This window comes from Saccopteryx bilineata, chromosome 4 (assembly GCF_036850765.1).
Source record: "Saccopteryx bilineata isolate mSacBil1 chromosome 4, mSacBil1_pri_phased_curated, whole genome shotgun sequence".
In the NCBI taxonomy this organism is placed as follows: Eukaryota; Metazoa; Chordata; class Mammalia; order Chiroptera; family Emballonuridae; genus Saccopteryx; species Saccopteryx bilineata.
In genome coordinates this window covers 266,303,350-266,330,623 of record NC_089493.1, presented here as the reverse complement: position 1 = coordinate 266,330,623, position 27,274 = coordinate 266,303,350, and the positions used below count along the sequence as shown (strand labels likewise).

The window sequence follows — 27,274 nt, the reverse complement described above, 5'->3', positions numbered from 1 at the left end:
AATGACCTTGGTGGGCTCTGTGCCAAGGATCCTAAAGGGGCTACTGAGGGATGGCTCTCTCTCAGAGGAAGCAGGCTGAGGTAGGCATACAAGGTTCCCCAGAATTTGACAGGGATGGGCAGGGAGAATACACCTCCTGCAGAAAAGAGCAGGAAATGAGTGGAGGGGAGCAGCTGGGGCCCCTGGGAACATGAGGTGACTGGCAGGGACAGAGGTTACCTAGCCAAGAGACATAGGTAGGTGGAAGGGCTAGTCTTTGAGCAGCCTTGGGTAACAATTTCAGCTGGGCCAGGGGCCCTTGGGGCACTGCCATTTGATTGTAGCTTGGTGACGCTACCATGGAAGAAAGCACTATGTGGGAACTTTTTCCAAGCCTCCAGTCCCCAGCTGACTACCTTATTTATGTGACCATATGTAGACCACATCCTTTTCAAAGCCAAGAGGGGTTGGCCTTTGCCTCCAGCCTTCTCCTGATGCCTACCAGGGATAGCTCTAGGTGGGAAGTCTGGAATTCTTTTAGACTACAGTTTGTAGCCATTCCTCTGCAGATACTTGGGTGTTTTTCCACTTGTGTGGACTTCTGTGCCTCATCGAAGTAGGATAAGAACCCCACATCTAAGGATTGTTAAAGGTGACAGGCGTGAATACCTCAGACCAAACAGCCTGGTTTGTGTCCTCAGGATGAGAGGAGGGACTTCAAAAACAGAAACAGAAGCTGGACTTCAGAGTCGGTAGGATGAGGGGGCCCAGAGCTCCTGAGCAGATAGCCTGCTTATGAGATAATACCGGGGAGGCTGACCAAGGGTCCACCTTGCCAGCATCACACATCACCATGGTACTGACCTTGCTTGCAGGAATCACATTCATTTAACCCTCTGGGGCTCTGTGAAGATGTAGTGATGACCAAAATGGTAACTGGAGGTCCTGAGACCTACCAGTGGGCCAGGCCACACAAGACTTCTGAGAAGTGGGTGCTTCCAGTCGTGTGGCTGACTGAGAGGGGGATGAACGTGAGTCAGGAGATCAGAGAGGGCAAGGGGGTAGTAGTTAGATGTGAGGCTTCACAGGAGGGCGCCCCTGGAAACCGGAACCCCAGGCACTAAGGTGTTTTCAGGTTTTGGTGGGCATGACTGGTCATTTAATTCTGAGACCCCTTTGGGCGAAGTACGGGAGGTTGATCAAGAGTCTAAATAAGTGGTCACAGAAGCAAAGGCATTTGAGAAGACAGGGAACGCCTCCTCTTTCAAGCTGTAGACTTTAGAGCTCGGGACCCCGCGCGCTCCCTAACAGGGTTTTATGTTAATTTAAGCCCCGCCTCATCCGCTCCCGCGCGCGAAGGCCACGCGGTCCCGCCCCCTCAAGCGACCTACTGGGACCTAGGGGTGGGGCGATGCTAATGAGGGCTGTCCGGCCACCCGAACGGCGCCGGCGGTTCCACCAAGCCTAGGCGAGGCGACAGCAGCAATGGCCATGGCCCGGGCGCTGGCAGGTCTGACCACGGGTTTGCAGGGCCCACGGGTTGTCCCCAGCCCGGACTCGGACTCAGACACAGACTCGGAGGACCCGAGTACCCGCCGCAACGCCGGCGGGCTGCTCCGCTCCCAGGTCATCCACAGCGGTCACTTCATGGTGTCGTCGCCGCACAGCGACTCGCTGACCCGGCGGCACGACCAGCAGGGGCCCGTGGGGCTCGCCGACTTCGGGCCGCGCAGCATCGACCCCACACTCACCCGCCTCTTCGAGTGCATGAGCCTGGCCTACAGGTGAGGGCGGCTCCGGGGCCCGACGGCCTCGGCCCTCCAAGGCGGTAGCACGCGCTGGGGTCCCGGACACTACCCAGTCCCGCGCCTTGGTCCCCGGCTGCTCTCGGAGACTCTGGCCACAACCTGGACACCCCTTCCCACAGCCCCAAGCGTTCTCTGACCCTGGCGCAGCGTACTGATTCTCAATAGACCTACGCACCTTCTGGTTCCCATCCTCACCTCCATCATTCTTCCAGCGCGCGGACCGCCTGTCCTCCACCTCAACCCCATCGTAGGCCCCTTTCCATTTCTGTACCTCTGCCCCCAAAGCTATGCCAGGGCATCCCTCATGCTCCCAGGACCCTACGGCCATCTTGCCACACCCACCTGTACAGCTGGGAGCCACTTCACCCGATCACTTGTAACCTTCCGCTCCCTCCCCAACAATCCCGGCCCACACCCACTCTTTCTGCCCCCTCACTATACGCCTCGCGCTCATGGTTGTCCCAATTCGTGGCCAACAGTCTACTGAAACTCAGTTTCTGGTCCTGTACCCCCTACCCCAATTGCAGGGACACCTGTTTTGGGCTTGTTAGGTCGAGGGTGGCTGGAGGAGAGTGCCCCAGGGGTCTCAGCTCGCAGAGGTTCCCAGCAGCGGACCGGCAGGGAGTGCCGCAGGCCATGTGGGGCTGATGCCCGGGAGGCCTGGGCTCGCCTACCCTTGTCGCTGCGCGACGCTGAGTGTCTAATGCTGACTGGGACCCCTGCTTGGCGCATCGCAGAGCGCGCCTGCGTCCCAGGGGAGGGCGTGAACCGGGTCCTGGCGCAGTGCCCTGGAGCAAAGTTCCTCGGAGCTGAGGGGCCAGGATAAATTATCAACCGAAACCGTAGGGGATAAAGGGGGATCAGCCGGCCTTGATCTTTTCTCTGCAAATATTCCTTTTCCTCCGCGGCGCGTCTCCTCCCTTTCAGAGAACTGTGGTCTACAGACCCGCACTTGTTGCTCCAACCCCGAGCCGGAGCTGGGGTGAGGGTTGCGGGAGAGTGTTGCCCACCCCCAACAGCGGCGGCCCAGAAGTGACTCCATTGGCTGGAGGCATTGTAACCTTGGCCCTCAAGCTCTGGCCCCGGGCCCAGGTCATTTTGCAACCTGATCGTCTCAGGCGCCAGACCAATGTGGAAAGTTCAAATTCCCATCCCTACCCTTCTACCGCCCCCCCCCCCCCACCGCCATACAGACTGCCTGAGCCGGGCATCTAATGTCCTGGTACAGACGTGTGTGGGCATCCCTCCTCCCTAGGCTCCTTCAGGGCCCCCATTTCTCACCCACTCCCAACTCCAGCTTTCTAGTTTATACTACACACCTCTCTACGTGGGCTGGCTAACACTCACCCCCTACCTGGGACCATGGGTGACCAAAAAGGGGGAGATTAAGGGGAGATGCATGTTAGGGGGACAGAGCACATTCCAAGAACTGTTCTCACAAAGAGGCTGACTGGAAGCTGGTGTGACCCCAGTCAGGGGCAGCTGGGCTGGAGAGGGCTGTGTTTTCTCCCTAAACACATAGAATATTCACTGGGTTGCTCCAGGAATGGAGATGGCTCCGTATCAGAGGAGCGTGTCCCAAGAGAGGGAAGAGATGGGAAGGGACAGTAAGGCAAGGGGTCCAGAGATGCTGGGAGGGACTGGCCAGCTTGACTTGGAGGACAGCCTGCGGACGCCTGGCCAGCTTTCATCCTCAGAAAGGCAGTGTGAGCGGAGGAAGGACCCCATGTTCCATGGTTCTGTGGGTGGAAGCCCCAGGGAGGCAGGTTCTGGAGGTTTCAAGAACACGCTTGTTCTTGGTCAGAGCTATAATCAGAGATATGGAAAGAATGGCCTCAGGCAAATGGCAAACAGGACTCTGTCAGGAAGACTCCACAGGAATTACTGCAAGCTAGATATGTGTGGGAGTAGGGGAAACTGAACTAGGAGTCTGAGTTTTCTCCATCCCATCCCCAAGATTCCTACATTTTCTACTGGTCATAACAAGACCTTGAACCCTGGCCTCAGGCTTTTTGCTCCAGGTTGGGCCCCTCTTCTCCCTTCCCAGCTGACAGGTCCAGCACAAACCTTTCCTTCTGGGCTGAGCTTTTGTCACTGTCTCGTCTCCTCTAGCCCTACCTGGCCACAGACACTATCACCCCAGGAAGAGGAAGGCCAAGCAGGCAGGGCGTGGGGTACTGGGTGATCAGAGTGAGCTTGGTGATTGCTGGGATACAGGCAGGGGCAGTGAACTCAGGACCCCCTTCCCCTCCAGGTGTCACAAAAGAAGCTGGCCCAGGAGATATCAAAGTACCCTCCTCCCCCATTTCTCCAGACAGATGGTGTTTATCTAACTTAGGAGAGAGAAGACCAGCCAGCCTGTGCACTTAGGCTATGTACTCTGTCTGGGTAATGAGGCCTGGTGTGCCCTGTGGTGGCAGTCCACCCCTCTCCCTACTCCAAAGCAAACACAGGAGCTTGGAGACCAAAGAGAAGAGGGGACCCAGTGACCTATGTACCCAAGGGGCTGTAAGAGTCACCCACCCACCCCTTACCCCCAGGATGAGAGAGAGGCCCCTGGAGAGAGCGGGTTTAGTGTTCGGAAAGTCTAAGCCTTGAGGTCTCAGCCAGAATTCTACATGAGTAAGGGTTGGAGAAGGTAGGCCAGAGGGACTGGTATACAACCCTGGTTTATGGACCATGAGGAGAAAAGGACGAGCAAGGGTCTAAGATCCTTAACATCTTCTTAGGTCAGCTCACTAGGGGTAGCAGACTTGGCCTGTGCCTAGCAGGACCCTGAGACTCAAGCCCCTCACCTGTGTAGAATCCTTTCATCTCTTGGCTTTGATTGACTGCTAGGGTTAGGGTTAGGGTCAGAGTTCTATCTCCCCACTGCTTACCACTCCACCATCCTAGCTGCCTTCCTTTGGGTCCTAATGGTATTGTCTTGGCCACACCCCTGAGAAGGGGCACACCTTCCAGCTCAGTCCAGATTGCCATCCTAGGAGTCTAGGCTGGGCAGACATCAGAAGGGTAATGAAAAGGCAGTGGCTGGCTATTGTAGGCCACCTCTGGTGAGAGGCTCCCTCTCCACCAAGACAAATCCTACCCATTCCCTGACCTAAGCAGGCCCGCAAGTCTGGTAAAGAAAAAGCCACAGGAGGCTCTGGCCGGTTGGCTCAGTGGTAGAGCGTCGGCCTGGCGTGCAGAAGTCCCGGGTTCGATTCCCGGCCAGGGCACACAGGAGAAGCGCCCATCTGCTTCTCCACCCCTCCCCCTCTCCTTCCTCTCTGTCTCTCTCTTCCCCTCCCACAGCCGAAGCTGCATTGGAGCAAAGATGGCCCGGGCGCTGGGGATGGCTCCTTGGCCTCTGCCCCAGGCGCTGGAGTGGCTCTGGTCGCAGCAGAGCAACGCCCCGGAGGGGCAGAGCATCGCCCTCTGGTGGGCAGAGCGTCGCCCCCTGGCGGGTGTGCTGGGTGGATCCCGGTTGGGCGCATGCGGGAGACTGTCTCTCCCCGTTTCTAGCTTCAGAAAAATACAAAAAAAAAAAAAGAAAAGAAAAAGTTAATCTGATTAGTTAGCTCTTTCTGCTTATCAGATGTAAATTACTTTTCTCTGTTGAAGTGACAGTTGTGCATCCATGATTTCTCTTGTGGCCAGAATCCACAAAATTATCTGTAATTTGGGGTGTAATTATATTAAAATATGAGTTAACCTTTTTTGAATGTGATAGTCTTATTGTAGCATAATTTTTAGAAATGGTTCCAGAGACTGGTTATTTTGTATTTTTTCTCTGATTTTATTTCTTACCCTTATTTTGATGTTTTTGTTTTTCCCCAAAAAAAGAAAAAAAAAATTTTTTAAAAGAAAAGAAAAAGCCACAGGGCCTGAATGAGTCTCTGCCACGTAAACTAAGACATGTCCCAAACCCTTCCTGACCCTTGGTTTCCTTCAGTAAGAGATGTATCTGAGAACCCACCCTAGCTGGCCTACAAGATAGTTGCCGGTAAGGCCACTAAGCATTGCTGTTATGAGGACGGAGCTGATGAGCATTTCCAGCCCTGGCTTTAGTTCTGGTAGTAGATTAAACAAGCAGGTCTCACCGAAGAACACAAGGGCCCCTAATGAGGACCAGGAAGGGTATTTTAAAGGCCTGACTTTCAGGGTAGGAATTTTAGGCAGGTTAAAATAAGAGGCTGGATTTTTCAAAGGTTCCTCAAATTGCCCAATATAGATGAGTGCCTAGTGCTGGGAAGAGTGTAGAGCCAGCCCCTGCCGAAGCCCTCTTCAACCTTCCCCTTTCTCTACCACCCTCCTGACCTAGCCTCTCCCTTTTACAGTGGTAAGCTGGTGTCTCCCAAGTGGAAGAATTTTAAAGGTCTCAAGCTGCTCTGCCGAGACAAGATCCGTCTCAACAACGCCATCTGGAGGGCCTGGTATATCCAGTGTGAGTGGGCGCCATGGGCCTTCCCAACAGAAGGGCTGTGGGAGTGAGTGGGGTTTGGTAGGGGCTGGTGGTGGGGTGCCTGCCCAGGAATTTCCAGCTTGCACCAACAGAGTGCTTTGGGGGAGAACAAGCCCCCAGGACCAGCACCCATGAACAGCTTCTTACCCCCAGAGTCTTGGGGGATATGTCTGTAAGAGTGCTTTCCACTACAAAGCTGGGCACTACAGGGGTCACCCTTTGGAAGTCCTAGGGTGGGCTGAGATTTGGGAAATAATTCAAGGCTCATTCTGCATCCCATTAGTATAGTTGGGCCTCAAACGCCAGATTAAAAAGAGGCATTAGACCCTATCTGGGCCAATTCTGTCACTTTGCAAAAAGGGAAACTGAGGATCCTGTATGGGTCTCTTCCAGCCTTTCATTAAAGTTCTTGCTGAACCCCCACCAGGTGCCCCCCCAAGGAAGTTTTGGGAGAGGAGGCCACAGAGCAGGTTTCTCACCTGTTTTTGCCCTTTGCTGGCTGTGTGACTACAGGCAAGTTGTCTAACCTCTCTGAACCTATTTCCTCATTTATAAAATGAGGCCAATAGTCTTACTTTTCATGGTTAATCTGGGGATAACAAGTGTAAACAGGCTTGGCACAAAGTGCTCAATAAATGATGGTTGAATATGTGGTACCCTTGAAAAGGTCAGTCATTCATTTGGGGATTCCAGACCTCTCTGCCTTCTCCCCTGGCAGGGCAGCAGAAGCTGAGAGGCCTCAGACTAGTTGGCTCTACGCTGAGACCTTGTCCAGCTTAGTTAGGTCCTGTTATAGGATCAAAGGCTGTGCTGAGCTGCAAACACACAGCCCAGGAGGGACAACACACAGTTTTCTCTGTACTGGCCCCACTAGATTTCACCTAAGCAGAAAGAGAGAGTGTTTTTGGTTTCTGTTCATCTATGTGTCCAGCACTCTCATAAATCATTTTATTTGAAGCTCCCTCGCAATCCCGGGAGATAGATAATATTACCCTCATTTTATAGATGAGCAAGTGAGGCCCAGAAGGCATGTGACTTGTTCAGGGTCACAGCTTAAAGGGAACAGAGCTGTGCTGGAAAGTCCAGGATTCTCCCACTCTGAGCCCAGTGCTCTTCTCACTGAACCCTGCTGGCTGACTCCCAGTCCTCACCTGGGAGCAGGCCTGCCCAAACCGAGAAGCTGATAGGCTAGGGTAATCAGTGTCGTTGTCTGTCTTCCCTTTCTCACAAAGCTGGATGAGATGCAAACTTAGGATCTTCACCCAAACAGACAGACTGTGGTCTCCAGCTATTGTGCAAGTTGCTGGAAGGACCCCCAGGTTCTGAGTCAAACAGGTGAATTCGAGTCAAGTTCTAGTTTGCCCTAGGTATGTGCAAAGTCCCCAGCCTCTCCTAGCAGGAGCTTACTCATCTGTAAAGTGGGCATAATAAGTCCTACTGCTGAAGTCTCCTGTGAGTTTTCAGTGCCGTCACATCTCAGCACCAGGCAGGCAGCCACGAGGGCTCCCCGAGGGTGAGCCCTGGGATCTATCTCTACTATTGTGATAATAGCAAGAGCATGGGCAGGCACAGAACAAATATCGGGGCTCCCCTCCTCCTGAGCACCCAAGGTTTGGAGGTGGGCTTCAGAAGAGGGACAGGGCTGGTGACTGCTGGGGGGGCTGCCTGGCTCATCCCTCAAGCACCTGCCACCCCTCTGCAGGCTCCTGGGCGCCAGGGTTTCTTCCTCTCCCCGAAATGGTCTGTTTCCTCTGACCTCACAGAGCGCTGTGCCCCTTTCATGGGCAGACTCTCCACCTGGCATTAGCTCATGTTGTGTGTGTGCTTTCCTCATCTCCACCAGCTGTGAGTGCCCTGATTATCTGTGGTTCTGACCTAGGTACAAGGGGCTAGGCTGCTGCATGAGTGGATTAATTTCTCATTGTTAAATAAAGCCTGCTCCACCCTCAGGAAGCCACATGGTCACTGCCCTTTTGGCCAGAGCACAGTGTCCCTGGGCGGTGGAGGAGACAGTAGGCCAGGTCTGCCGGGCCCTGACTCTGGGAGCCTTGGCAAACTTACACTTTCCTGGTGCACATTTCCTCACCTGGAAAGCCAGGGGCAGATGCTCTTTGAGACCCTTAATCCCCTGGGAGTCCACATTTCCACGGGGCCTATCCCTTTGTTTCCTGCCCAAGCTGAGCTTTGCAACCCTCCCCAATCTCACAGGGATCATTTTGGAGAATGTCCTTTAGGAGAGAACTTTGTAAATTATGTTGAAGGTTCCAAGAAATTTCATGTTTGGGTGGTCCCCTTTCTCTGTGTCAATTGTCCCAGAGAAAGTTTGCTGAGGATTTTAGCAGGATGGGCCCCTGTGGACACCCCTGAAGTCCTTTTTGTCAAGACTGCCAGAAAAAGTCACTGCGCAGGGTTTTGAAGGCATGCTGTGTGCCAAGCTCTATGCCAGATACGGGGATTCTGGGCTAAAGGGTACAACTGCTTTCACGCACAGCAGGGAGGTCAGCATGAGGAGAAATGGCCAAGGCAGGTGGAGATTGAGGCAGACACGACCAGGGGTTTCAGAGGAGGGAAGGCTTCCTGGAAGAGGGTCTGCTCTGGGTTATCCTGGTGGGTGGGCAGATGGCACAGGGCAGAGGAGGGAAGAGAGGGACATTCCTTGTAAAATAAAACCAGAGGGTGGGCTGTGTGGCAGGGAGCTGTTTGGCTTCAAGGTGGGGCATCTGAAGGAGACAGGAAGGCAGGAGAAGTAGTAAGACTCATCATGGAGGGCTGGGAAGCCGAGCTCAGGAGTGTGGACTTTATCCTGGAGGTTCAGGAAGCCCTGGAGGGGTTCAGGCCTGACTTGCAGTTCTAGGAAGAATTGACCCAGCCACAGCAGTTAGATGACTGGAGCGTGGGAGACTGGAGTCAGAGAGGTCTACGTGAAAAATGACAGCAGAACAGGGGGCGGCGGTGAGAATATGGAGGGGAAGGGACACTGGAAGTAATGTCACACATCCTTGGGATTGAGATGGTTAGTCCATGGTTTAGACAGGAATCTGGGAGTCAGCAGGAAGTTTTTGTGACTGGGAGGCAGGGTTGGCTGTCCAGAGGAGGCACAGGCTAGGGAGGGAATTCCCCCAAATTCTGATAGTGACAAGTTTTGGGACATCCTAGTGGAGGGTCCCAGGCAACTGGGAAATGGGTGTGAAGCTGGAAAGGGGCAGGATGAGGGTAACTAGCAGGTGGGCATGGGGGCAGATGCTGAGTTCTAGGCGGTAAAGATGAGGTTGGGAGGTTCAGAAGTGGACGTGGCAAGTGACAGCTCTTGTAGAGTTTGGGCAAAAAGCAAAGGGGTAAAGGACGAAACAAAAGGTTTAGTTTGTTGTATAGGGAAGGGAAAGGTTTCGGAGGTAATGGAGAACCTGGAATGTGTTTATAGAAAAAGGAAAGAGCCTGGAGCGAGATCAGGATTGGAGACAGGAAAAGGAGTGGAGGAGGTGGAAAAAGGACTCAGGTAGGGGGCCTGCAGTGGACAAGGGGTGGTTCTCCGAGATCAGATTGGGCAGTGCCAGGGAGCCTGAGGCAGGGGACCAAGGACTCTAGGCCCTTGGCCTGCCAGTCTGACCAGGATTCTTGGAGCCTCTCACTCCCTGTGGCCCCAATCCCATTCCAAAAGCATGGCTTTCACACCTACTGGGCTGGGTTAGTTTCACAGGACTGCATAGAAGAGGGTGATCTAGTAGTCCTAGAGAAGAAGGCAGGAAGATCCTGGAGGAGGTAGCACTTAATTCTGAGTATCAAGGCCAGGCAGGATTCCTTGGGGTGGCACTTGAACCCCAGCCCTGGGGTGAAAGATGAGGGAGCTGGGCACCCCTGACCTGGACTCTTTCTTTCAGATGTGGAGAGGAGGAAGAACCCCGTGTGTGGTTTTGTGACCCCCCTGCAGGGGCCTGAGGCTGACGAGCACCGGAAACCAGAGGTAGCTGAGACTCAGGGACCACACCTGCCTCCCCACCAAACCCAGCCCCTCCCTGCCGTCCTCCCCACACTGGGCGAGAGGAGCTGGCCCAGATGGGGGATTGGGCGAAGGGTGAAGTCAGTGCTATCCTTTGCACTGAGCCCCCTCCCGGCCCTCCCCAGGCCGTCGTCCTGGAGGGAAATTACTGGAAACGGCGCATCGAAGTGGTGATGCGCGAGTACCACAAGTGGCGCATCTACTACAAGAAACGGGTCAGTGGGGACCCCGGGGGAAGCCCCAGACCTTCCCCTCTGCAGGTGCTGGCCACTGCTTCTCTAGGAAGAGCCCTGGAGGGGTTCCCCCGACCTCCGACCCCACCCTCCATTAAGACTCAGGCTGATAGCGCCACCGTGTGGCTATAGGATCTTTTCGCAGCCTTCATACTTCCCTGGGCAGAGGAGATCCTGAAAGGAAGTTGGGGATCCGGCTTTGGATTTGGGGATGTTTGTGAGTCGGAGAGGCCTTGATGGGGACTGATGGAAGAGAGACAAGGATTTTAGTGTCCACGTCTGTGTGTTATTGCAGCTCCGTAAGTCCAGCAGGGAAGGGGATCTCCTGGCCCCAAAGCAGGTAGGTGCTCCCGGGACCCAGAGAATTCACAGCTTTCCTCTGAGTGGGCGAGGCAGTGGTGAAGGACGGGGTGTGAGGGTGGGACATGAGGGGATTGGGCATGGCCCCTTGCTTCTGGTTAATTCATTGTGCTTTCTTCCCTTGGAGCAGTGATGGGAAGACCCTAAGCCTTCTGGTGGACTGAGCAAGTGGTGGAGAGGCATGGGAGAATAAATGGTCCTAAAACTAGGGTCTCCGTCAGAAAAAGTATAGGAGGCAGAAGGGTTGCCCTTATCTCCTCAGCAGGCCTCCTGGTCTATCTCCTGTGGGCAGTTGGTAGGGGCCAAGGAGGTGACCCTAGCCTTCCAGGCAGGGCAGCAAGCTGGGTCCACCAGAAAGGTGAAGAGGGGCTGTGCCGGCTGAGGCCCGGGGCTGGCTGAGCACGTCCTCCCCCAGGGGCGGTGTGTGATATGGAAGGGCTAGGGGCTGTGGGGAGACGCCTGGGTCCCCAGCATGGGGAGGAGTGGGGGCAGTGGGGCCCTCGGGCTGCTACTGCTGCCTCTGTCTCCCTAGGTGGAAGGGCGGTGGCAGCCACCAAAGCGATGGTGCGAGCAGCTCTTCTCCAGTGTGGTGCCTGTGCTGCTGAGGGGCCCCGAGGAGGAGCCTGGTGGGCAGCAGCTTCTGGACCTTGACTGCTTTTTGTCCGACATCTCCGACACACTCTTCACCATGACTCAACCCGGCCCCACGCCCTTGCAGCTGCCCCCTGACGATGGTGAGGGCCTGCGAGAATCCAGGCAGCCAAGGGAGGACGGCCGGGCCAGGTGTCCCCATTCTGCCCTTCCTGCTGCTCCTGACGTCCTCACCACTGCCCCCTCCAGCCTACGTCGGCAATGCTGACATGATCCAGCCGGAACTGACACCTCTGCAGCCCAGCCTGGATGACTTTATGGAGATCTCAGGTGGGGTAGCCCCTCCCCCTGGGGCGGAAGGGCAGGGTCAGAGTGAGGAGGGCCCCAAGTTGACCTCAGGCATGTCCCATGCCCCTCTGGGAGGGCAGATGGTCCGGGTGGCTCCTGAGGGATTTTCCTGGTGTCCTTTTGTCTGGCCTTGGGATGAAGCTGGTGTGACCTCAGGTGAGAGCAGGGCCAGACCCAGTACCTGGGCAGGGAACAAGGGACCAGCATCACTGAAGCTTCAGACTCTGGGAACTCCCGGGAAAGCAGTGGATGCTAAGACTCTCTCAGGGAGAGGGACTGTGATTTGTTTGGGTCTATTTATTTACAAAATTCATTTAAAAAACTATTTATTAAAGAACATTTCAAACATACACACAAATAGTTCAGTGAACCCTCATGTAATCTATGCCGACTTCAACATTTATCAACTCTTGGCCAGTCTTGTTTTATCTAGATCTCACCCACTTCTCTCCTGTGTTATTTTAAAGAAAATCCCAGGAATCATATCTTGTAAAGCATTTTTTTAAAAGTAGTATCCCTGCCTCCCTGTCCCGACCCCCAGGGCCATCAGGTCACAGGAATGTCCTCCACAGATGCTCGTGTCGATATAAAACGATGTACATGGGAAAATGTCTGGCTTTGTTTCTACAGTCAGCTCTTCCCCACATCGCTTTCTTCGCTTAGCTGTAGATCTTGGAGACTGCCCCCGATATTCATACAGTTAGGGGATTTCATAGCTATTCTGAGAGTCGGGTAGATATCAGGGCTTGGCCTGTCTCAGCCAAGGCAGAAAGGAGGTTCCTGGGATGAAGGCTTAGTTTCTGCGACCCCTTTACTCCTTCTCCACAGGGTCCTGGGCCTGTCAGTCAAGAGGTGGAGGCCTATGGGGCGGGGACTAGGGAATGAGGAACCACCCCCACCCCTGTCTCAGCCTTGGACAGGAGTAGGGGCTGAGGGGGCAGAAGTGTTGATGGCAGTGCCCTGGGAGCAGACCAGCCTGGGAGGGCAGCACCCTTGTCTGGGCACACAGACCCCTGCCACAGGTAGGAGCTTAACTGCCCCCACCCACTGGGATCTGGACAAAGCCTGGGGCTAGGAAGAGACTTCTCTCAGCCCAGGGTGGTTGCTGGGGTAGGGGCAAGTATGGGCAACCCTACGGTAGGTGATGTCATGAAGAAGAGGTGGTTAGTGTGGCCCCTGCTAGTGCTCTGTGCACTTGGAGGACAGGGGCACTGGCATTACCAAGGCCGCCGCTTTGATTGTCCCCAAGAGCTCCTCACTTGAAAGGAAACCCAGTGAACGGGCCGGTGAGGGAAGGGTTCGACGAGGGGTAAGGGGCTTGGTGAGGGGTACTCAGAGAAGGGGAGGCATCTTGGGTGAGAGAGGGGCTCAGGGAGCAGATGGTAGGTCAGTGGAGAGAACAGAGGCTGGGAGGGACTCTGTTGATGGCTAGAGCTAGGAAGTAGCTTCTGTCAAGGCAGGGTGGGGGCATGCCCACAGTCTAAGATAAGGAGATGGCGGTGACTCTGTGAAGAGCTGGGCTGCTGTTCCTCTGTGATGAGGCCTGCCAAGCCCTGGGAGACAGCCACAGCAGTGAGCAGGGTGCTGCTCTATGGCCCTCAGCATCCTGGGGCCAGGCCCAGTGTGAGGCTGGTTCTAGCGCCCAGGCTTCAAGGGGCCTAGTGAGGAGACCCATGGTCCATGAGGGCTGGGGAATGGAGGATCAATGACTGCTCACCCATGGTAGTTACCTGTTTCTTTGTTAAAAGAAGGCAGCAGAACAGCGAGAAGATCCCTTTTGACTATGTGGCTTAGAAAACACACACAGACAGACAAAGACATGGGCATAGGGCAGACATGCACACGCTGAGCACCTCACATCAGGGCAGCTGCACACAGACTTAGAGCTACAGACGGGGAGGGAGGCAGACAGACAGATGCTGCATGAGACCACACACTGACACACAGAGCTGGCTGTCCAGTGACATGTGGGCCCCAGAGTCACATAAGGTATTCACACAGGTTTGATCCCTGTCAGGCTCAGGTGTGGGGTGGTCCTCTCTGTCTCACTTCTGAGTCTCCTTTGAGGGGACCCTCCTGGTAGAGGCCTTACCAGCTCCCTTGACTGGGGGTCTGGAGCCCATCCAAGGCTGGTGGGGTCGTATGACCAGACTAGGAGGCCTTGGGAGCTGGTGCCGACTGAAAGCTGGTCAGGGTCAGAGAAAGGTGCCCGGAAGGGAGGGTGGGCGGGTGGCGCCCAGGCCCGGGATGTGGTTAGGCCACAGGCAGCTGCTTCCCAAAACCAGAATAGCCTGGCGCTTACACAATCTGTACCTCAAACAATCTGGCTGCCCCCTCCCCACCAGCTCTTCCCAGCGTTCCAGAACCTCCTCACTCCAGCCCCCACTCGGAGCCCATCCTCTGACCCCTGCTCTCACCTCTTTCACTCCTGCACCCCACTCCTGGACTCTACCATTAAGGTTCCACTTGTTGACCATCCAGCAAACCAGCTTGTCCCAGACTGACTGACCTCCTGACCCCTCTTACCCCTAACTCACCTCTTGAACTCGTATCACCCTGGGGCTCCTTCCTTGGACCTCACCCCTTTCCCTCCCTGACATACTCTATTACCATCCCCCATTTCTGAGTTCCCAGAAGTGCTGGTAACAGAAGCAGACAAGGGGAGGGCCCAGGCCTGGGGGAAGGGGGCCTCATGAGTCAAGTGTGGGGTACGGTGGGAGGGTCCTGCTCACACCCCTACAGTCTCCGGCTGTCTCCCACTCAGACTCGCCCCACCCGAGCCTGTGTTGCTGCTTCCCCTGAGTGAGACAGAAACTCTCCCAGTTTCACAATGTCCTGTGGAAGGCCCCCCTCCCCAGCTCAGCCTGGGGACTGGGCACGAGGCCCACTCTCCTCCCCCAGCGTCCAGCCATGGCCTTAGCCCTAACTGCTGCCACCCTGTGTGTCTGAATTACAGATTTCTTCACCAGCTACCGCCCAGCACAGACAGCCACGCCTTCCAACTTCCTGGAGCCTCCCAGCTTTAGTCCCATGGCTGACAGTGGGATGCTGGGCTCAGAGCTGCCCCCAGCCTCCTCGGGCATGACTCACCTCTCAGGGCATAACCACCTGCAGGTGAGCTCATGCCACCCCACCCAGTCCTCCCCAGCTCACCTGCACATGTCTAGGACGTGTTGTTCATCCTTTCTGAGTACCCAGTTTTGTGCTTGCTTGGTCTGCTAAGTGAGACTGCTGTGGGAGAATGACCCCGGGAGGGTGCAGTTCAGCTGGGGAGGAAAGACCCTTCCTTGTGAAGCAGAACTGACAAGATAGCTGTGACAGAGTTAGACTGAAGGCAGGAGGAGCATGGAGCAAGGGTTGCTTGTGGAAGGCTTCCTAGAGGAGGGGAAGATCTGGGCCTTAGAGTACAGATCAGGCTTAGACAGAAGAAAAGACCAGAAGAGGGCAAGTTAGATGGGAGAGGAAGCTCAAACGAGTGCCTGGAGGCAGAAAATAGTATGGGTGTTTAGGAAAACAGTGAATCTACCATTTTGGCTCAAGAACTCCCATATCCAATTCTGCTGCCAGCTTAGATACCTTTCCCTCTTCATCAGACTTTTCAGGTACTATTGTAGTTATTGTTGAGGGGTCTCTCTTCTGGATTAGACAATGAGCTCCTTGCTGGAAGGGCTCTGTTTTGCTCACCACTGCATATTCCATACCTAGTACCATTCAAGCACATGACCAGCACTGGATAAATGATTGCCCAATGATTGAGCAAGTGAGTGAATGAATGAATGTATGTATGGGTGGGTGTGTTGGTGAATGGATCAATGGGTTGTAGATGGGGCTAGATGTTTAAGTGAGTTAGTGTATATATAGGTGGGTGAGTGGTTGGTTGAATGGATGGGCTGATGGATGAATTTGTAGATGAATGAATAGTTTGGTGGATCAATGAATGGGCTAGTGGGTGGATAAATGGCCAGTCAATGTGTGGTGTATAAATGAAGTATAGATGGTTGGATGGACTGGTGAATGGGTTATTACCTGGTGGACTGGTGGAAAGATAGATGAGTCAGCTCATAGGTGAGAGAATAAATAGGTAGGTAGATGATGGATGGACGAATTATTTGATGAATAAATGAGTGGGTAGGAAAATTGGTGCTCTTTCTCATGCCTAATTTGTGCATAAATGTATTCCATTGCCTCTCCTCATTAGATTATAACTTCTTTAATGTGATGTTAAAGGGCAGAGATCATTTCTCTTACCTCTCCCAGTGCCCAGTCTAGAGTTTAGCCAGGGTAGGAGGCTGCCTGGGTGACTATAAAGGTCAACTTTCTCCCCTACTCTCTGTCTGTCCCCCCAACCAGGCTCGGAGCAGCTGCCCTAGGTCCTTGGACTCCAGTGCCTTCCTGAACTCTGATTGCCTCCTCTCTGAAGTCCCCAAGCCTAAGCTCCCACCCCGTTCCACGCCCCCGCACCTTCTTCAGTACCCTGTCCCTGCCAAAGGGCCTGGCCTGGAGCCCTGTCCCGTACCTCTCTTCCCTTCTATGGCTCCTTCTGCTATACTGCAAGAAGAGCCTCTCTTCTCTCCAAGATTGTCCTTCCCTACTGTCCCTCCTATGTCAGGAGTGTCCCCACTACCTGCTCCCACAACCTTCGCACCTACCCCACAGCCTGGCCCAGGCCCTGCCCCTGTCCACTTCCCCCTGGACCTTCTATCCTCGGGGTGTCTAGAACCCCCATTTGGGCCTCACTTCACAGTGCCCCAAGGTGTGCAGCCCAGAGGCAAACCCCCTACCCCATTCCCTAGAGGGCAGAAGCCCAGTCCCCCCACATTGGCCCCTGCCACTGCTGGGGGCAACAACTCCTGCCTCACACAGCTGCTCACAGCAGGTGAGATAGGAGGGGAGGATTGATAGAGGGGGCGATGGGAACCAGATGTGGAAGTGAGGAGCCTATAAGTACAGAGGGTGATGGTTAAGGGGCAAGCTCAGCTGGGGGGCAAGGTGGTGAGGAATTAAGGACACAGGCCTTGAACCCGAAAGGGGTGTGGGCTATTAGGAGTGGAGGGATGGGGTCATGGGAGATGACCCTGAGAGCCCTCACAGTCTGCCTGTGCACAGCCAAGCCTGAGCAAGCCCTGAAGCCACCTCTTGTATCCAGTGCCCTCCTGCGGCCCCCAGAATCCCTGGTAAGATGGCGGGCACTGGGAGTGGGGGGAGCCTCAGAGCTTCACCCCAACTCCCCACCCTTCTCCACCCCAGCAGGAGACGGTCCCTGAATTCCCCTGCACCTTCTTTCCCCCGACTCCGGCCCCCACACCACCCCGGCCACCTCTGGGCCCGGCCACACTGGCCCCTCCCAGGCCCCTGATTGTCCCCAAAGTAGAGCGGCTGTCACCCCCAGCACCCAGCGGTAAAGAGGGGTTGCAGGGATTGGAGGACTCTAGGGGTTGGAGGGAGGGGAAGGAAGAAGCAGGGACTATGTCTGGGGCCAGGACAAAAGGGACAGGTCAGTGGGACACTGTCCCCTGTGTCTGTATGTCTGTGGGTCTGCCTGTCTCTTCTGCAAGGTGGTGAGCGGCGACTGTCCGGGGAGCTCAACTCCCTGCCAGGCTCAGGGACTCTGAGTGTCCAAGTCTCTCCGCCTCAACCCACCCTAGGCCGGGGCCGTCCAGATAACAAGGTGGCACTATCCCTTAACCTTAGATCTCTTTGCTACCCCTAGGCCCTCCCACACTCTTTCCTAGGCTCACCCCACTTTTTGCCCCCCCCAAGACTGAGAACCGGCGCATCACACACATCTCTGCAGAGCAGAAGCGGCGCTTTAATATCAAGTTGGGATTTGACACCCTGCATGGGCTGGTGAGCACACTCAGCACCCAGCCCAGCCTCAAGGTGAGTCCTCAACCCAGGTTGGCACCCACAGCCACGGGACCCTCCATGGACCCCCTCCCTAAGACCAAGTCCCAGGACCCTCCAGACTCCTAGTTGCCTCTTCCTGCTCCCCAGTGCCACAGTGGGTCCTAGCACCTGACCCCACACTGGCCATGCCCACAGGTCAGCAAAGCAACGACACTGCAGAAGACGGCTGAGTATATCACCATGCTGCAGCAAGAGCGGGCCGCCTTGCAGGAGGAGGCGCAGCAGCTGCGGGACCAGATCGAGGAGCTCAATGCTGCCATTAAGTAGGCGGGACCTGCAGGTGCTAGGGTGAGGGGGGCCTGTTGCCTGACTCTAACCCCTGACTCTCCCCACACCCCTAGCCTGTGCCAACAGCAGCTGCCAGCTACCGGGGTACCCATCACACACCAGCGTTTCGACCAGATGCGAGACATGTTTGATGACTATGTTCGGACCCGCACACTGCACAACTGGAAGTTCTGGGTAGTATCCTCCCTTGGCCAGCAGCAGGGTGAGTGCTGCAGCCACATCAGGTTGTGCCTGGCTGCAGGCTCTGCTTTACAGGCCAGGCAGGGTCTCAGAGCTGCTCCCAAGGGAAGAGACTCTAGTTCTGCCCCCTCCTTCTAGGCCTTGGCATCTTGGCCAGCAGGATTGCCCAGTGATGGGCTGGGAGCAGAGGGAAACTGAGCAAGGGGCCCCTAGGTGGGGGACCACAGCCCTGCCTACAGAAATCCCAAGGGCAGTGTGGGAGAACCTAAACTCCAAGTGGCATGAGTGGGCTGGGCCCCAGGAAAGACATGGAATCACTGCCCTCTCCCCTGGTAAAGCTCAGGGCAGGAAGCCCAGGGACCGGGTATGGTCCAGCCCAGAAGGAGGGCCATGGAGAAGTGGGGGAGGGACTGAGGGCAGTTAGCTGGGCAGGCCTTGGCAGGATGGGAGGGTGGCTGCAGTGGGGGTTCGTGGGGTTCAAGGCTACACAGTTGCCAGGCCTTTCCTCTGGTTTGGGCTAGACGTCAGGGCTACATGTGAGAGAGGTAAGGATACTGGCTGGACAACAGGCCTTCTCCTTGACCTGGGCCAGTTCAGCATCCTCATCCGGCCTCTGTTTGAGTCCTTCAATGGGATGGTGTCCACGGCAAGCTTGCAGAGCCTCCGTCAGACCTCTTTGGCGTGGCTGGACCAGTACTGCTCCCTGCCTGCTCTCCGGCCAAGTACGTGAGCCACCTTCCTGCCCAGTGGAATGTCCAGGCCTCAGGGCAGAGGTTTCCACTCTGTTCAAACCCCAGGTTCAGCCTGCCTTCAAAATAGCCTAGTGTTTTGGCCATCCCACCATGCTTTCTGGATGGTTCTCCAGCTACCAGAACATATGATCTTGCCAACTAGCATCTCCCCCCACCCCTTTGTCTTCAGCATCCAAGAGCAGGGCCCTAACCCAGGACATATTTTTCCCTCTCTTTCCCCAGCTGTCTTGAACTCCCTCCGCCAACTTAGCACATCGACCAGTATCCTGACAGACCCAGGCTGTGTACCTGAACAAGCTATACGGGCAGTCACAGAAGGCACCCTTGGCAAACCCTTGTAGTGTTAACCAGACCTGCCATTTACTCAGCTGCCCTGGGGCTACCTTCCCTGGGTGTGGGCTCCCGGGACAACTCCTGGGCACTCCCCTCCTGCCCCAGGCCCTGGATGCCCCTTCTCCTGAGAGTTAAACAGGACTCTAGCCTCTCCTACCTCTTGGAAGCCAGGAAGAACTGAGTTCCCGTTTCTGCTCTACCAGTGACTAACACTGTGACCTAGCAGACTCATGCTCCCTCTTTGGACCTCCATTTTTCAGTCTGCAAAATGGGGGTAAAGAAGCTTCAACCAGAAGATGAGCCCAAGGCCTTAGCAGCTATGACACTTGGGAACCTACACTGGCAATGAAGGGAGCTTGAAGGAGGGGACCGGATGATCCTGTTTCCCTGTCACTCCCAGCTGCTGCTCCCCAGCAGGCAGGGCACAAGGCATCTGTTTCTGAGCAGAGAAGCAGAAAAGGAGGTTCCCTGTCTGTGTCGCTTCACTGGCAACCTGGAGGGGGTGCTGCAGGATAGCATCCCTCGCTGGAGGAGGCCAAGCCGTTCGGATCCCAGGAGAGCACATAGCAGGGGGGTAGCCAAACCAGGGCAGGCATCTTGTGTGTGTGTGGACGCGTGTGTGTGGGTTTTGTAAAGAATTCTTGACCAATAAAAATAAAAACTGTTCAGGACTATTAGTATATCTTGCTCGGGGATGGAGAGTTAGTGACAGTGGGAGGTGGCCTTGAGAGGACCTTAGACTTTCCTCTGATCTGGAAAGCTACTGGAGGGTTTTGACTAGAGCTGGGACGAGACCAGATGTCAGCTTCTGAACAAGATCCCTCTGGGTACAGAGTTGAGAACAGGCCACCATGAGGCAGTGGTGGAAGCAGGGCAGCCAGATTTAAGCTGTTGCGGTCATCCAGGCAAGAGATGACACCAGTCCTGGAGATCCTCCCTCCATGGCCAGGAGAGGGTTTAAAGACCCACCAGTTTCCAAGTTGAAAGAGGGCAGAGCTGAGACAGAGGAATAGAAGTGAAAGAAAAAAAAAGAAAAAGAAGTGAAAATGACGACCACCCATGGGAGCCATCCAGAAAGACGTGATGCTGCAGGGGCAGTGATGTCCCCACACGCAAGATGTGCAGGCAGACTGGCTGGCCACTCGCTTGGGATATATTGGAAGGAATTGATACTTCAGATGAGAGTTGGAGTAAAAGGCCCCAATACTTCATTGATCCTTTCACTGACCCAGTTAACAGATATTCCCTGAGGTCCTGTAAGCCAGGTGATGGTTTTAGCTCTCAGGATTCTGTTCACTGCAATACCTCTCTCCTCGTGGAGCTGACCATTCAGGCCTGGTGAGTCCGAATCTTCTCACATCTCAGAACCTCTGGAGGCATCTGCAGGATGTAAACATAATCTGCTGTGGGGTTTGCCCTTCCCTCATTCATTGTTATTGTTATTGTTATTGTAGAATAATAACAATAACTACACATGTATCCAGTGTTTACCATATGCTAAGCACTATTCTAACTGTGTTATATATATTAACTCAATTCCTACAATACCTGCCTCTACAGGCCTGTTGTGAGGGTTTAAGAGTACATTTACTGCTCACAAAAATTAAGGGATATTTAATTGCTTCATATCTTCTAATTTTTGTGAGCAGTATATACTGTATATAAAGCACAACAGTGCCTGGCAAAGAACACTGCATAAGAGTTATCATCATTATTATGATCATATTTTACAGATGAAATATTGAGGCACAGATAACTAGCCCCAGGTTGTATGCTTAATGAGATGCCCGCCCAGACTGTCTGACTCTAGTTTCTGCTCTTAGCCACTTCTCTTAACTGCGCAGTGAGAGGTGCACCCAGCCTTCAAGTGTTATTTGCTGCTGCTGACTGTGGCTTGAAGTGGCTTTTTGAAAGGTACAATCCTGGCAGTTTGTGCTCTGCTGTTTTCACACTTATAACCCACTAGGAAGATCCCCATATGACATCCCCTTGACTCTGTCCCCCTCTAGATGCCACCTTCCCGTGAGAGAGTTGTCTTGCTCTCCCCTTTCCCCTCCCACTTAACCCAAGCTGCCTGCTTTGGGCTCCTCCTCCCACCTTCCAACCTACCCTCACTCCTGCACTACTTTTTCACTGAGGTCCTTGATGCCCTCGTGGCCACATCCAACGAGCACTTTGCATGCTGTTCTTGTCCTTCCCCAGGCACTCAAATCATCTCAAACAGCTCTTACCTTTTGAATCCTGAATTCTTGCCAGGCTCTCTCCTTCCTCCTCCTGACAGTGCCATCCTGCTGCGGAGCCTTCTCTGCCAGTCCCTTTCCCTGGCCCACTTCCCTGTCACTATGGCAAGTCCCAGGCAATACCATCCTGTCCGTCACTCTCATGGGGATCCTCTACTCTGTTTCTGTCCACCCAGAGCTACACAACCATATATCTGACTGCCACCCTGACCCCTCCCTCTAAATGTTCCACAGCTCCCTTAACCTTGATGGAGTCAAAACTGAACTCATCATTCCCAAGACTGTACCCCACAGCCTTCCCTCTCAAATCTGGACCTTTCCATGTGCTCTCCATCCCCAGGAAGGGTGTCACCATTCAGACATATGTGCAAGCTGCAAATAGTCATTCTTGGCTCCTCCCACACCCTACCTACCCTATGGTATCTGCTACTGAGGCCTGGCCAGTTGACCTTGTAAGCATCCATCTCCACAGCCACCACCCTTGTCCAATAGAATATCATTTGCATGAGCCTCCTGTGTCCCTTACAGCTGCTCTTCAAACTTAAATGTACACTGAATAATTTTGGCGAGGCTGGGGGGAAACTAAAAAATCTTTATGGCCAGGTTCAATCTGGACCAATTAAATCAGAATCTCTGGCTGTAGGTTTTAGACATCAGCATTTTTTTGTGTGTGTGTGTGTGGTTTGTTTTGTTTTGTTTTGTTTTTTTACAGAGACAGAGAGAGAGTAAGAGAGAGGGATATATCGGGACAGACAGGAATGGAGAGATGAGAAGCATCAATCATTAGGGGTTTTTTTTGTTGCGCATTGTCACACCTTAGTTGTTCATTGATTGCTTTCTCATATGTGCCTTGACCGCGGGCCTTCAGCAGACCGAGTAACCCCTTGCTCGAGCCAGCGGCCTTGGGTCCAAGCTGGTGAGCTTTGCTCAAGCCAGATGAGTAACCCCTTGCTCAAGCCAGCGACGTTGGGTTCAAGCTGGTGAGCTTTTTGCTCAAAACAGATGAGCTCGCACTCAAGCTGGCAACCTTGGGGTCTCAAACCTGGGTCCTTGGCATCCCAGTCCGACGCTCTATCCACTGCACCACCGCCGGGTCAGGCACATCAGCATTTTTTTTTTAAAGATTTTATTTATTCATTTTAGAGAGGAGAGAGAGAGACGGGGGGGGGGGGGGAACAGGAAGCATCAACTCTCATATGTGCCTTGACCAGGCAAGCCCAGGGTTTTGATCCAGCGACCTTAACATTCCAGATCAATGCTTTAGCCACTGTGCCACCACAGGTCAGGCCACATCAGCATTTTTTAAGGTGATTCCAATATGCAGCCAAGGTTAAGAACCACTGCAATAGAGACTTTGAGCTGCAGCTGCAAATTATGTATGTCTGGAGCTCAAGTTAGTTTAAATCTGGTTCTTAAACTTTAATGTGCATCAGAAATCACTAGGCGGGCTTGTTTATTTCTTTTTATTTTTTTAAATATTTTATTTATTCATTTTAGAAAGTGAGAGAGACAGAGAAAAAGGGGGCAGGAGCAGGAAGCATCAACTCCTATATGAGCCTTGACCAGGCCAGCCCAGGGTTTTGAACCAGCGACCTCAGTGTTCCAGTTCTACGCTTTATCCAGTACACCACCACAGGTCAGGCCTAAGCAGACTTGTTAAAATAGATTGTCAGGTCCCCGCCTCCAGAGTTTCTGAGTCAGCAAAGTCAGGGATGGTGTCTAAGGATTTGCATTTCTAATGATGCTCAGTTCAGAGCCCAAACTTTGAAAACCACTGCTTAAACAATGATGAAATTTATCATTTCACCTAACACAGGCCAGAGAGATAGGGAAGACTCCAATCAATGCAAGGTGGATCTTCAGTTGCAAATTGAAAATATGCTTCCACTGCTTCTTTGGTGCCTGCTTCCCTCTGATGAGGCCTGGTATTTTTTTTCTTAAGTGAGAAGCGGGGAGGCAGAGAGACAAACTCCCACATGCACCCCAACCAGGATCCACTCTGCCAGCCTTTTACTGGGTGATGCTCTGCCCATTTGGGGCTGTTGCTCTGTTGCTCAGCAACAAAGCTATTTCAGCAGCTGAGGTGAAGCCATGGAGCCATTCTCAGCACCTGGGGCCAACTTGCTCCAACTGAGCCATGGCTGCAAGAGGGAAAGAGAGAGATAGAGAGAGAAAAGCGAGAGGGGGAGCAGTGCAGAATCAGATGGTTCCTTCTTCTGTGTGCCTTGACCCAGAATTGAACCTGGGACATCCACACACTGGGCCTACGCCCTACCACTGAGCAAACTGGCCAGGGCTGAGGCCAGGTTTATCTGATGTTTCAGGTTCTTTGTAGCTGGGTCCTGCTACCCCTGCAGCCTCATTTCTCTCCACAGCCTCCCTCCCTTCACATTCTAAGAAGCCTTAAATTTCCAGGGGTTCCTGAGATGCCTCATTCTGCTTTGCCTTTATTTATTTATTTATTTATTTATTTATTTATTTATTTATTTTGTATTTTTCTGAAGCTGGAAACGGGGAGAGACAGTCAGACAGACTCCCGCATGCGCCCGACCGGGATCCACCTGGCACGCCCACCAGGGGCGAAGCTCTGCCCACCAGGGGGCGATGCTCTGCCCCTCCGGGGCGTGGCTCTGCCGCGACCAGAGCCACTCTAGCGCCTGGGGCAGAGGCCAAGGAGCCATCCCCAGCGCCCGGGCCATCCTTGCTCCAATGGAGCCTTGGCTGCGGGAGGGGAAGAGAGAGACAGAGAGGAAGGAGGGGGTGAGGGTGGAGAAGCAAATGAGCGCTTCTCCCATGTGCCCTGGCCGGGAATCAAACCCCGGGTCCCCCGCAAGCCAGGCCGACGCTCCACCGCTGAGCCAACCGGCCAGGGCCTGCTTTGCCTTTACAACACTTGAGGGAGACAGGCCTAAACTTTTTTTTCTTCCTTTTTAGTTTTTTTAAATAATTTTTTATTTTTCAATTAAAGTTTATATAATAATTTATTAGTTTCAGGTGTATAACCCAGTGATTAGACATCATATAACTTACTAAGTAAGCACCCTGATAAATCTACTATCCATCTGACACCATACCTAGTTATTACAATATTACTGACTGTATTCCTTATGCTGTACTTTACATCCCATGACTATTCTGTAACTACCAAATTGTACTTCTTAATCCCTTCATCTTTTTCTCCCATTCCCCTCCCCTTCCATCTTTCAAAAACCCAGTCCCCAATTCCTTTCCCCTCTGGCAACCACTAGTTTGCTCTCTGTGTCTATGAGTATGTTTCAATTTTGTTTATTTATTTTGTTCTTTAGATTCCACATATCAGTGAAATCATAATGTATTTGTCTTTCTCTGACTGACTTATTTTACTGAGCATAGTACTCTCTAGGTTCATCCATGCTGTCACAAATGGTAAGATTTCATTTTTATGGCTAAGTAATATTCCATTTAATATATGTACCACAGTTTTTTATCTACTTGTTTATTGATGGGCACTTGGGTTGCTTCCATAACTTGGCTATTGTAAATAATACTGCAATGAACATAAGGTTACATGTAATCTTTTGAATTAGTATTTTGGATTTCTTTGGGTAAATTCCTAGAAGTAGAATAGCTAGATCATAAGGAGGCCTAGACATTTTTGTCTTCCTGCACATGCCTTTCCTACAACATTCTTTCCTCTGACCCCGTCTGCAACACTCACCCAGACAGGCTGCCCATAGTGATTCCCTTTTGCATAAGAATCAATTACTTCTTCCTCCAAGTCTTTGCTCATGTCTTGAGTCCCACCTAAAAGTCCCTCCTAGACTCAGTTTCACTTGTCTAAATGCACACCTCTGAAGGTACAGCCAGGTCTTACTGCCCCTCAAAAACCACTGGCAAGCCTGACCAGGCGGTGGCTCAATGGATGGAGCGTCAGACTGGGATGCGGAGGACCCAGGTTCGAGATCCCGAGGTCTCCAGCTTGAGCGTGGGCTCATCTGGTTTGAGCAAAAATTCACCAGCTTGGACCCAAGGTCGCTGGCTCAAGCAAGGGGTTACTCGGTCTGCTGAAGGCCCATGGTCAAGGCACATATGAGAAAGCAATCAATGAACAACTAAGGTGTTGCAATGCGCAACGAAAAACTAATGATTGATGCTTCTCATCTCTCTGTTCCTGTCTGTCTGTCCCTGTCTATCCCTCACTCTGACTCTCTCTCTGTCTCTGTAAAAAAAATAAAATAAATAAATAAATGAAAATTAAAAAATTAAAATAAAATAAAATAAAGAGTTTAAAAAACCACTGGCAAGGCCTGACCTGTGGTGGCGCAGTGGATAAAATGTCGACCTGGAAATGCTGAGGTTGCCAGTTCGAAACCCTGGGCTTGCCTGGTCAAGGCACATATGGGAGTTGATGCTTCCTGCTCCTCCCCCTTCTCTCTCTCTGTTTCTCTCTCTCCCCCTCTCTCTCTCTCCTTTCTAAAATGAATAAATAAAATAAAAAATAAATTGGGTATTATTATAAAAAAAAAAAAAAACCACTGGCAAGCCTGATGGATGGCTTCACAATGGATAGCGTATCAGCCCAGAATGCCGAGGTTTCTAGTTCAAAATCCCGAGGTCGTTGGCTTGAGTGGGCTTGCCAGCTTAAGTGCAGGGTCACTGGCTTGAACGTAGGATCATTGACATGATCCCACGGTTACTGGCTTGAGCCCAAAGGTTGCTGGCTTGAAGCCCAAGGTTGCTGACTTGAGCCCAAGGTCACTGGCTTGAGCACACGGGCACATCTGGCTTGAGCTCGGGCTCGCCAGCTTGACCATGGAATTATAGTCATTGCTGGCTTGAGCCCAAGGTTGCTGGCTTGATCAAGGGGTCACTGGCGGGGCTTGAGCCCCCTGGTTAAGGCACATAAGAGAAGCAATCAATTAACAACTAAAATGAAACAACTAAGAATTGAAGCTTCTCATCTCTCTTCTCCCTCTCTCTCTCCCTTCCTTTCTCTCTCAAATCAATAAAATAAAATAAAAATTCATTGGCAGATCTCCTTCCCTAATCTGCCTAACATTGCCAAATCCTGCTTTGTGTCATTAGTTATCCTTTTGTATATTGGCCTTGGCTTCTAACAGAGCCTGAGAATAAGAGTAAGACCTTACTTACCACAATGGTGCACTGAGAGGAGTGTGCATTGGGAGTGTAGCAGACCCAAGTTTGACTCTAGGCTCTATCCCTGGCTTCTTTGTTGACCTTGGGTATGTTACTTAACTGGAGCCTAGGTTTTTTTTCACCTTTTTAAAGTTATTTTATAGCATCTTAAAAGTCTCTATAAAGATCAACTGAACTCATGATGGGAAAGAATCTTGTATCCTTGACTGAACTGTACATAGCTGAACTCTACTCTTGCTTCTCTCTGTTCCCACAAGGATAGATTGGACTCGTAGACCAGCTTGTGTACCTACGTTCACTCTTCACCTGTGTGACCTCTGAAAAGTCACTTAATGAGCGCCTCTTAGAGCATCAGTCTCCTAATCTGTGGGAAAAGAATGTGAGAAGATTAAATGAAATGCAAAGCTCTTGGATCAATAAATGTCACATGCAAAATGCTTGGTGAGCCTGACCAGGCAGTGGTACAGCGGGAAAGAGCGTCAATCTGGGACACTGAGAACCCAAGTTTGAAACTAGAGGTTGCCGGTTTGAACACAGGCTCATCCGGCTTGAGCGCCGGCTCACCAGCTTGAGCGCGGGGTTGCCATCATAGACATGACCCCATGGTCACTGGCTTGAACCCAAGACTGCTGGCTTGAGCAAGGGGTCACTGGCTCAGTTAGAGTACCCCCACCCCGT

At 52.9% G+C, this 27,274-nt stretch overlaps 1 protein-coding gene across 2 annotated transcripts; it reads left to right on the top strand.

Moving 5' to 3' along the window:
* Positions 1–1,413: 1,413 nt before the first annotated feature.
* Positions 1,414–27,274, top strand: MLXIPL (MLX interacting protein like). Of its 2 annotated transcripts, none has more exons than XM_066274540.1 (18): positions 1,414–1,763; positions 6,107–6,213; positions 10,110–10,192; positions 10,354–10,443; positions 10,757–10,801; positions 11,354–11,555; positions 11,662–11,742; positions 14,717–14,874; positions 16,111–16,636; positions 16,867–16,934; positions 17,011–17,158; positions 17,316–17,428; positions 17,521–17,640; positions 17,803–17,930; positions 18,009–18,132; positions 18,728–18,857; positions 19,110–20,558; positions 26,854–27,274. In XM_066274540.1, exons 1-17 carry the CDS (start codon positions 1,465–1,467, stop codon positions 19,226–19,228), a joined length of 2,541 nt encoding a protein of 846 aa, XP_066130637.1. In that variant the 5' UTR covers positions 1,414–1,464; the 3' UTR covers positions 19,229–20,558; positions 26,854–27,274. The 2 variants fall into 2 exon arrangements, with proteins under 2 accessions (XP_066130637.1, XP_066130636.1); XM_066274539.1 differs by having other exon boundaries at positions 17,008–17,158.

Coding starts and splice junctions, on each gene's coding strand:
- MLXIPL (XM_066274539.1), top strand. CDS start 1,465: ATGGCCATGGCCCGGGCGCTGGCAGGTCTGACCACGGGTTTGCAGGGC. Junction 11,556..11,661: donor GCAGCTGCCCCCTGACGATG/GTGAGGGCCTGC, acceptor TGCCCCCTCCAG/CCTACGTCGGCAATGCTGAC. Junction 17,931..18,008: donor GAGCTCAATGCTGCCATTAA/GTAGGCGGGACC, acceptor CCACACCCCTAG/CCTGTGCCAACAGCAGCTGC.